Here is an 11,077-nt window from a genome sequence, read left to right as displayed (position 1 = left end):
AGCTCAGCTGTCCCTGTACTACCCCTTCAGTGCTGCTCCATCTAGGGTGCATGGAGCCAGCCTGGCACTTGCAGCTCACAGGACAGCAGGCATGAGCTTGACAGGCTTGAGCAGGCCGACACAAAGACCACAGCCCTCCATTCAGGATTGCCGTGTGTAACCTGCTCACAGGTGGGAAGAGGAGACTGCAGACAACCCTGCAGTCGAGGCCATGCACTGATTTGCTTTGTAGTTCTAACAGAAACCTGGAGACAGTCCCCATTATTCTTCCACCCTCACCAAATAGTTCTACCTTCCACATTTTTTTTATGTAAGGCAATGTTTTAGGAAAATCTAATGAGGAAGAGTAATTCTCTAACACATAACAGAATCCCAGATACAAACATACTGTCCTGATTTCACTTCCCATACTCGCAGAAACAAGCAAACCACAAACTGAACATCAGAATTCATTACTGACCTAAGGCAAAGAAACAGGGAAAGTAAACAATGTCTTGCTAAAAAGAAACAAAAGGCTACAAAAGGCTAAAAAACCCATTCAATCCCCTGAAACCCAAGCTGTAAGGTATCAAATGAAATCAATGAAACAAGGAAAACAAACCGTCTCCAGCTCAGAGTTCCTAACCCAAGTCAAATGAGACAAGAGGCTCTAAAAGGTTTTAAACCCACTCAAATTTATGAATGAAGATGCTATACCCAAATGTGTTAGTTTACTGGAGTTATGCCTCGCTCCACTGCGCTGCTCTGAACAAGAGCCAAAAGCAAACTCAGCATCATCCATGCAGTGACCGGCCACTACCCTGCCTCTTCTGCCTGTCTTCCGTTTGGTTTCTCTCCTCAGAGACCTCACCCTCGTATGGTCATGGAGAGTATAGAGTTAGCTTATCTACAGAAGAGATCTGCATCAAGATAGATACACTCCCAAAGAAAAGATATTGCTGACGTTAACCGCTTGCAAACTCATGAGATCTGTACTAATGATAAAAGTGTATCCAGAGAGCCCAGATCCTTGTTTTCAAATCGGTTTAGGTTAATACTGTAGGGGCTAAAGAGGCCTGAACCGATAAACTGTAGGAAAGTATTTTTCAGAGAGCCTGAAGGAGTGCCTGCAGTTCACAGCCTACCCTCTGGACTACATGGGCTGTCCTCATCAACAGTTACTGCTTAAACCAGTCCCTGGAAAGCAACTCTCAGACAGACCCTTGCATTTGTGCTCAAGGGTCTTGGTGACAGAACCAGGTCAGCTAGGAACACGGTGTCTCCACCCCTCCCATATTCATAAGCACTGTAACTATGCAGAACTGTCTAGGAAGAGACCATAACAAATAAGCACAGGCTGACAAGTAACCGTGTGTCTGTCTTCCCATGGCTCCAGAGCATTTGCATAAGCAGCAACATTGTGCAAACCTGCATGTGAAGGGTGACATCTGTAGAAGTAAAAAGCCATCATAGGCTATGTAGCACTTTTCTAACAAAAAATTGATATAAAGATGCCATTACCATTTCAGAACTACATTTGCAGGAATGAAAGCTTCAGAAGGATTTGGGGTCATCTGTGCCTGAGTCACAGCAAATGAGGAAGCAAAGTTATAGAAGTTATCCAGCATCTTCTGAGTGAACTGCAATTAAAAAAAAAAAAATGTTCTAAGTAAGTTCTTTTTTCAGTTTGAATTTTTGTGCAGAGGTTTAACAGATAGACAGCTCCTATAGGAAATAAAATCAGCATTGCCATCTAAAACTCAAGGGGAAAGTGGCTATGGTCCAGGGACGTGCTTTTTAAATTGATCAAAACGTCCTAACCCTCAGATCCAGCCAGCATCCAGAAATCATTTTCAGAATCTTCACTCACCCTCTCCCTGCCCAATTTCATCCAAGTGCATGAACAGCTTTGGGAAGAGTGTTTTTTTCTTTTGTGACAAAGCAGCAATGCAGTGGCAACAGCTGTCACTCTCCTCCAAATTAAACCATCAGAAGAACTGGACCAGGTCCAAGTTGTGGTTCCCGCTCAGCAAAACAGCACCTGTTAAACCACCCAGGAAGTCTGCAATCTGCCTCCATAATCCATGGACTCAGACTCCAGCGACAGGGAAAACTCCTTTAACTTTTGCCATGAAACAGCTGCCACCCTGGCATCCTCTGTCAGAAGGTCTTGAAAGGGATGCATGAGGAACTCCCAAACTGTAGGAATAAGGAAGTAAAAGGGGCCAAGAAGTAGCAAGCCCTGTGGGCAGAGGATGAGCCTGTAGGACGTTCCCAGCCAGACTGCAAAGACATAACCCCAAGGTACCTTCTTCTTTCCCCTGTTCTTTTTCTTTTCAAAAAAGTATGTACTGTTTTGGTGGAAGAACAAACTATTTTCATAGACAGTGAATTGATGGAGTAAAACAGAGCCTGGGGCAATATATGCACGTTCTTGTGCTTCCCTCCACCTGCTCTGGCAAAAAGAGGGGAAGAACTGATATCCCAGAAGCCTACCCTCAGTCTCACCCCACTCACAGGCAGAACTCTGGTTTTGCCCCACTTTTCTCCATACAACTTTTTAATAATACAACTGTGTATATATAAAAGTATATATACAATGGTAAAGCTTAATTTAACCTACTAAAAATACAGTGGGAAAGCAACCTCTTAATTTAGAGTAGCAAGAGATGATTTTGTCTTTAAGAAAATACTTGTATTGCTATAATGTAGCGATTTCAAAGAGATGATGTCAAGTATTAAAGCCATTAGTCATTCACAAACTTGCTCATAGCCATATCCCCTTCCCCTGCTATCTGCTCCCTCAAATGTTTCGTTCAACTGTGACTTTATATATTTTCTCGATAGGAGTAACTATTACTTCAACCTTTCACTCAGTTGCATTCCTTGAAAACAATATACGATTTCAATATACTCTTCTTTAACAGAAAAATCCACCTAACTGGAAATAACATCTGTAAAAAAGTTATGCAGTCATGAGGTGTTTTTTTTCTTTAAATACTATTGCCAGAAAAATCCACCAGCCACATTGAAACGAGCTCAAGTGGCACATTACGACCTCATGACTTAATTACTGCTGTAATAAAAAATGGTGGAATCAGGGACAACTGATATCTAAATCATATTTCTAAGAACTCCAGAAAAAATCAGTTAACTGTACTATTCAAAAATAGCTGTCAACTCCTAGTCACAGTAACTTTCTCCAGGATACCTTAATTACTTGGAGCTATTGTGTGTACACACTGCCAGGGACATCAGCATCACTATCAGGGTTACTCTTCAATGATCGATCTACCTCAGCAAGTGTCTGTAAGGAAAGCAAGGGGAAAAAACCTCAAGAAAAGCCTCACCAGCTGCTGAGATGTTTAAAAGGTAATGCCCAACCCATGAGCATTAGGGAAATCAAGACCTGCCACACACATCTAGCTTTCCGTGAACTGCTGGTAGGTGGCCAACTGCTAGAGCTGGCTGAGGATTTGCAGAGGTACAAACTAATGGACAGGCTGGCTAAAAAGTGTCAAGTGTTGCTGCCCAGGGCCTGGTCCACAGGGAAGAACTGGAAAAACAACCCAAAACATCTTTCTGTGGGAGAGGGCCAGCTTCTGTAGTTCTGCAGAACTTCATCAGAAGGGTCAGTGGTGCACTTGGGTATCTAGCTATCTGCATCCGTGCCCCAGTCTGCCTTGACTTTTGAGTAATTTCTGACCAGCCCTACAAGTCTATGCACTGGAGTTCCACCACCTTTAGATCACCAGAGACCCACTGTCCCTTAAAGCATTTAGTCACAGCTGCTCTTGTAAGGAAGCGTCATGAGTATTTTTACGTTAGAGTGACATTGACACAAGTGAGTCTGCTGGCCTGAATCCATCGTGCATGCAAAATCCAATCCTCTACAGGAGACAGTTTTCCAGCGTAAGGAAAAGTAATTTCAAAAATCAAAGCATTCAGCCAAATGATTTGCCATGATTAGGCTGATTACAATCCTATAGCCACCCATAGCAGCTTTTTTTTTTTTTAATTAGTACTTTGGAGGCTCAGTTCTCAAGAGTTCAGAAGTACAGAGAATTTCTGAAAACAGAATGTCCAAGCTACCTCTGTGAATGAATCTACTGATGACACAGCAGCACTTGCAACAGGAGTCTGCTGGGCCAGGCTCTCCAGCAGTTCCACTGAGATTCCAATCTGGGCCACGGTTGGCGTTTGAGGGAGGTTCATGGCACCAAAGGGATGTTGACTTCCCTTCCCTGAAAGCACCACAAACAGCAGTGTTAGATTTGGCACACACATAAAGACCGCGTTACTTAAAACACCATGCCTCTTCTGAAGAAGGTACTCCTTAGCTCCCACCAGAAAGACCACCCTGTCTCACAAACAGAGAGAAATCACACAGTCCAACCACAGGCACAAGTACAGCAGATGAAACAGTGTGAGCAGTACATTTAAAAAACACAGCAGAGCTTAAGGACGTGTCTAAAAAAAAGAAAAACATCATTTCAAAGCTGCTTATGAAGTAAGTGGATTCAACAGGTAATGTGATCTTTGAGTAAAGGACAGCAGAACCTTTCTCTGTAGGAACCAAGCTTTGAATTCACATCGTAACAACTGCAGATAAACAGGAAACATGCAGCACTGCTGCACAGCTGGTTAAACCAGGTTCTTGAACCTGTTTGTGCTCTGAAAAATAGAGGACATTAAAGGTGACTCTGACTAGAAGCTGTCCCTGTGGAGGGCTCGGCAGCCCCAGAACTCAGGTGAACTGCTCAAAACCACCGACAGCAGCAAAGGTCAAAGGAATAGCCATGGAACAGAAAAGCCTCTGACTTTGCAAGAGCCACAAAGAAAACAATTAATTGGGCAGAGAAACGGCCCCAAACTGCAGAACACTCCTACAGGCATCACTCCAGGCCTCGGCCATCACTTCTGACCTTTTTCAACAGAGTGCTAACCAGTACTTTCAGCCCCAGCTTCAGCTGGTCTCCACAAACAACAACAGACACAGAGAGGCACTTAAATCGTGCACTCCTTTGTCAGCATTTGTAAAGGAAAACACAGGAGAAAGGTCTGGGGGACCATGATGCTGTTAGTAAACGAATACTAATACTCCACCCAAGTCTGAGCAAACACAACAGGCAAATACCCTTTTAACAGAGAAGTGCTGTTTCAGGAGCACTCTCTGGCCTCTCACTAGCAGGAGAAAGCAAAGCTAATCACGGGATGTCCTACAGGCCAGCCAACACAACCTTGAGCTACAGGAAAGGCTAACTGAAACCTAAAGCACCACCTGTCTCAGTTCTGTGGTCAAAAACTCAGCCAGCAAACACACAAGTCTGAAAAGACAAACTCAGGTCCAAGACTGAAGATCTCAGAAACTTGACCATTCTTCCGCAGAGGCACAAGGCACTGCCACAAAGGCGGCAACATCTAACCTGTATGGAAAGCATGCTCACAAACCCAGCACCCTTTTCCACTGGAACTCCATCACTCCAGATCCTACAACTGCAATGGAGTGCTACTTTAGCCTGGGAACAGGCTGTCCAGAGAGGCTGTGGAGTCTCCTTCTCTGGAGGTACTCCAAACCTGCCTGGACATGATCCTGTGCAACTGGCTATAAGTGAACCTGCTCCAGCAGAGGGGTTGGACTAGATGATCTCCAGAGGTTCCTTCCAACCCCCACCATTCTGTAATTTATGAGTAAAGCACTCACTATTAAGCTGTTATTTCAACACAAGGCCAGGAAGAAGAGTTCATCTCCTGAAGTGCCATTTAGAAGCATTTTTGAGATGCCACTGCTATGTAATTTCAACCTTTACTGTAAACAAATGCTTGCTTGATAAAGGTAAAGTTTATTAAAGTACTCAGAAAGAAAGAGAAAAGCGATTATATCACCCAAGTTTGTAATTAAAAATCCCAATAGCAATAGAGCTGGTAGAAGTTTTACATCTTGTAACATCCTCTCTTGAGCAGCTGACATTTACAATAAAAATGTAACACCCTTAAGCAACAGATTCCACCAGAATATACCAACCGGTACTTTAAAAAGACACTCATGCTCTTAATAATAACATACATCCATTCTGTCACTCTGCATGCACTCCCACGGAACCACTCCTCTGGAAAGATGTCCACCTAAAATGGTGGAAGAAAAGCATCCCCTGCCTCCTTACACCAACTGCAATATGCTCCACATTTTCAATGCTTGGCTTTTGCAATTAGCATTCCAAACCTTACAAACACAGGCACCACAGCATGTTCATCGCTACCAAAACACAAGCTCAGGTTTTCTCACTCAGACCTTGCACTCTGCAACGTACTGTGTCATAGCAGAGCAACTGCAATCAGAAAAATATTTTTTCCATCCCTTTCTTTCCCTTTATTAAACCCCTGATACAAGACAGCAAGCACCTTTCAGCCCAGCCATGTCAAAAACTTCATCCACGTGTAGGCCTCAAATGCAGACATTCTATTGCAGAGCTTATTTGTAAGTGGAAAACAACATCACACACATCATTGCATGCTCTACAGCAGAAAAGATCTGCAATGGAAAACAAAAACCCTCTTATTCCACTTGTCAACATACTTCCAGTAAGGGTGCAAAATCCCAGCCCAAGATTTGCTTTCTATTTCTACCACACTTTAAGGCACAACTGAAAAATAAAACCCCTTATAATTTCAAGGCAAGGAATATTTCTAAGCCCTTTCTTAATGCACAATCACATGAAATGAATCTACTCTCAATCTGTAAAACAACGTGCAGTCAGAAAAGAATATATGGTTTTATGCACTAAAGTGTTACCAGACTATATACCTCTCCAGATCTAGAAGTCCAGACAAGCCAGCAACAGTGACAACTGCCAGCCACAGCACTCTTCTAAAGCTTGATCCTCTAGGCCCAAACTGCCTCCCTGCTGCCTCCCTGCAGCATAACTTCCTGCTCTGGAAAGGAAGGTCAGCAACATACCCCATCCACAAAAATGTCCAAACCAGCACAAGTCCAAACACAAGTCTTGTGGCAAACCCCAGCAGAACCTCTGTCTTGCCTGCCAAGAGCAGCCATGCTCTGACAGGGTATCAGCAGCCCAAGCAAAAAGCTCTTCAGTCTCAGCGTGTGGTACGGTCTCCATTTGGGTGATAAAGCTCCCAGCGGTTCCATGAGGAATGCCAGTGGCACTAATGAAGGCATATAGTTAGCACAACGCGTGCAGCTCCAACAGGCACCAAGGGATCTTGCTACAGCATCTGGTTACAGCTGCAGCTTATTATACAAGGGCAGAAATTGCACCATTTCAAGAGATCAGCTCAGCCTCTTTCACAAAGGCATATTGCTACTTATTCCTCTTGGCACAAGAGAAGCCACTCAGCTTTGTTAAGGCCAGAAATACTTTACATTCCTTCAGTACAGGCTGTTAAATATTTCACCTGTAATGAAAAAAATCCAGAAGTGGTAAGAGTCTGAAATAACACATAGTGACTGTCATCCCACTGGGGGGTGGGGCAATCATCAGAAAAACCCCAAAATCTCACAAACACACACTGTTCAGCTTTTAGCATGAAATCCAGCTATCAGTTTTGTTGTGTTGAGGGTGGGGTGGTGGAGTGTATTGACTTAATAGCCTTATTTCTAGCAAGCATGAAGATTGCATCTGAAGAGAAAGAAAATAATTCAGATTTAATAATTATTGCAAAGCCAGTCACTACCTTATGTGATAGTTAATGCTCAAAAGGGAACACATAATAATGCTGGACACATTGTACCTTTGACTCAGACTTTTAATCAGTATCAGCAGATGCAAGACTTCACTCACTAAATCAAGAGATCAAAACAACAACAAAAAAACCCCAAAGACAAAACCCCCACAAACCACATGAGCACTTGTATTTCTATGCTCACAGCATAGCTTTTAAAGACAGTTGAAAGTCTTCAAGAACAACAGAAAATCCTGCTTTAGGATATACCAAGCTTGTACTGAGACTACTAAGAAATACGATTCCACAAACTTTTCCTGGTTTACAGAGGAGCTCTAAAGGAAACTTTCAGAAGGTATTGTGACATGCTGTGAGACATTTTCAAGACCTAATCCAGAAATCTCTTATTCAGAGGTTACCAGAGTTCAAATAGCACCTCTAGTCAAGGAAAAAGCGTCCAGGTTCATAATTGTCTCTACATCACAAATCACTTTTGCTTGTTGAAAAGCGTATTCCACAAAAGCCACTTCCCCTTCAGTTCAGGTATCGAGACAACCTCCTCGTATCCTGCCTGGAAACACTGCAACATTCACCTGGACTGGTTTTCCTAAGTAAGCATGGGACAGGAAAAAGGAGAGAAGCAAACAAAAGCCTGGAACAATGTCATTTTACTTGACCCTCATAGTCCAGAAGTGCAACACCACATCCCCTGGGCTGTTAAATACAGTCCTCGCAGCCATATGCAACATGGGCAAGTTACACACATCACAAATCCCGTCCAGTTCCAGGGCATTTCAGACACCAAACATCAACTTAACAAAAGAGTTATGAATGATACATTTAACCTTTCCCAAAGTCTGTGTAATAAAACACCATGCCACTTCAGCTGGCCACTCACATCCACACAGGAAACACACCAGCCCTCTTCATCACACAGCAAGAAACTCTGCTACAGCCACCGCTTCACAGGAGCTGACAAACAGGGACACAAGTCCGTTCCTCCCAACAAGGGATTAAATTCAAAGTGCTGATTTCAGCAGTCAATAATGGCTCTCACCGATTCCAGCTCTCTGCAATCCCTCTCTGGTCTCCCCTTCCTACAGCCTCCTAGTTTTCTCCACTTTTCAATGTTTATGGTCACGGACCTGCGGCTGCGTGGCTTACACTGACTCTGCAGTCAGAGATAAGCTGTAGGCAGCAATGGGAACGGCGGAGCTCTCTGCTGTTCACATCAAGCACAGCACTGCCTCTCGGCGTCACAAACGTGTGACGTCACAGCTCTTCCTCCAGAGCAGCCCTCACCTGGAAGTGGTGGTTAATCATGCAAAAAAACATCTGAAATGTTTTCCAACACAGCTGTCTGAAAGCATAGACAATACAGTAGACTTCCAAGAACGAAAAGCATACAGCAAAAGCTGGCAACACTGTCGCTGTTTTACTGACACAACAACTCTGGAATATACAAAATCGCCATGCCTTTCCCATGGCTGTTCTCCCTTCTGAAAAAGCCCCGAATTTTTGAGGAACGTATACGATGAGAATTCATTTTGCTCAGAATCCTCTGCACGTAGAGAGCCCTTAACTCATGTCCCACGGCCACCCAGCACTGATTCCAAAGCAAGCCTGCCACGTTAGGAATTTACACATTTCATCACAAGCCACCTCACCACTAGCCTAAATCAAGACTCAGGTTGAGGCTGTAGCCTACACTGAAGCCTACAGAAGATGTGTGTTACTTTATCACCGTAACACTCCAGGCTGAGTGACATATCTGTTCCTTTAATTACGCAAAGGTGGCCACTGGGGCGTTCCACCGCTTCTGTAAGATGCATGGCAAACCCCCCATACACTTAGGAGAATACACCCACACCAACGCTCTCTGGCTGCCGTCTGAGTCAGACCGCTCTGACTCGGGTCTGTATCAAAACCAAAAACATTTGGAAAGCTTTTCCCAGTGACGACTCCCCCAGCAGGGCGTTACACTGTGAAACCGCACTGCAGTGGGAAGCACTGCCTGAAACCACTGCGTCAGACCTGACTTCTTGCACAACCTTTCTCTGTGCTACAAAGAACACAACCGCCTAACACTACAAGTTGAAAAGGCTGCAGGCATGTCTAGACAATTGCCTGAAACCCACGCTGTGGGAGTTACAGGGTCATTCCTCCTCAGGTTCTCTACGCAGAAGCACTGGAACTTAATCCAAGCTTGCTCAGAGAAATCTTCAGATCAACACTACATACAAGAGAAGATGAGTGAAAAATTTTGCTGTGAACATTGACAGACAGACAAACTTCCAAGAAGCCATCAGATGGCTTCTAGCACCACATTGGCTCAAGACCATCTGAAAACACAGAGTGGTCTACCTTTTGAAGTAGGGTTTTGTTCAAATCCACCTTCAAATGTTTATCCCCTTTAGCATGCAGGCATATATCTGTTTCACTGACTGCTATTTTATTACCAGTCTTACCGGATTTCAGACCAGAAATTTTGAAGATGGCACTTGGCTTCTCATTCGTGACAAACCCCAGCAGCTGCCACACTGCCATCCCACTCTGGTCTGGATAACAAAAATAGACAGATCCTCCCATTCCTTCTGGAAATGGTACAGTTCCCAGCATGAAGACCACTACATGGTTGATGTTTTCATAGTCCGGTAAATCAAACACAAATTTGTCTTCAGCCACTTGTTGTGGAGCTGCTTGTACCTAGAGAGAACAAAACCTTTATTAGTGTTACTGTGCTTTTCATCTTTGATTGGAACTGTGAATTTCCTTTTACAGAAATACACCTAAAGAGGAACATAACAAAAAGGGAGGAACGTACTAACGTAAAGAGCAAATAGCCAGATGAAAGTCAAACACAGCAGAAAAACAACCGCAAAAAATATTACTAAAAACGCACAACAGTCTTGTTCTACCTGCGCTGAACATATATCCCACCCGGGACTACAGGATCAGAATACCTTCGCTCCCCATGTGCGTAGGAGGAAAATAGGGTGCAGAAGAGGTTGCCAAGTCTATAAGCAGTGGCTGTTGACCACCTGGCTGGCACAACCCCAGGACCATGGAAACCTGTTCACATAGGAAATACAATAGACCTTGAAAGAGGCAGCAGAAGGACGGCAGAACGCCAGAGCAAAAGATACCCTTCTCTTTACCCGCGATGCCACATCCTTGCGGCCAACGCACAAACTAGCCTTAAAAAGCTTCTTTTAAGCCCGCAGCTTGTCTCTGAGGAGCCCAGGCCTCTCCGTTAGCAGAGAGGACGGTAACTGCCTCCCGGTAACGGGGCTCTACAGCGCAGCTACCTCTGGGGACGAGGGGCAGCAGCCAGCCGAGGCGCCGGGCAGGCGTGACGGGGACGGCGAACTCCCCTCTGCCCGCGGCCAGCCCCGGGGGGAGCCCGGCGAGGGAG

General features: G+C 44.4%; 1 protein-coding gene across 1 annotated transcript in view; it reads right to left on the bottom strand.

The window, feature by feature from the left end:
• The window catches only part of LOC104501306 (chromosome unknown open reading frame, human C11orf73), a gene marked incomplete at its 5' end in the record, with an annotated part of 11,084 nt that extends 716 nt beyond the window's left edge, over positions 1–10,368 (bottom strand). Inside the window, 3 exons of the mRNA XM_010145098.1 lie at positions 1,501–1,619; positions 4,072–4,223; positions 10,131–10,368. Coding sequence (XP_010143400.1) covers positions 1,501–1,619; positions 4,072–4,223; positions 10,131–10,368 — 509 coding nt within the window. The remainder of the gene's footprint in view (positions 1–1,500; positions 1,620–4,071; positions 4,224–10,130) is intronic.
• Positions 10,369–11,077: the final 709 nt, after the last annotated feature.

This window comes from Buceros rhinoceros, unplaced genomic scaffold, assembly GCF_000710305.1.
Source record: "Buceros rhinoceros silvestris isolate BGI_N320 unplaced genomic scaffold, ASM71030v1 scaffold22891, whole genome shotgun sequence".
NCBI lineage: Eukaryota > Metazoa > Chordata > Aves > Bucerotiformes > Bucerotidae > Buceros > Buceros rhinoceros.
This window is presented reverse-complemented; position numbering and strand designations above follow the sequence as displayed.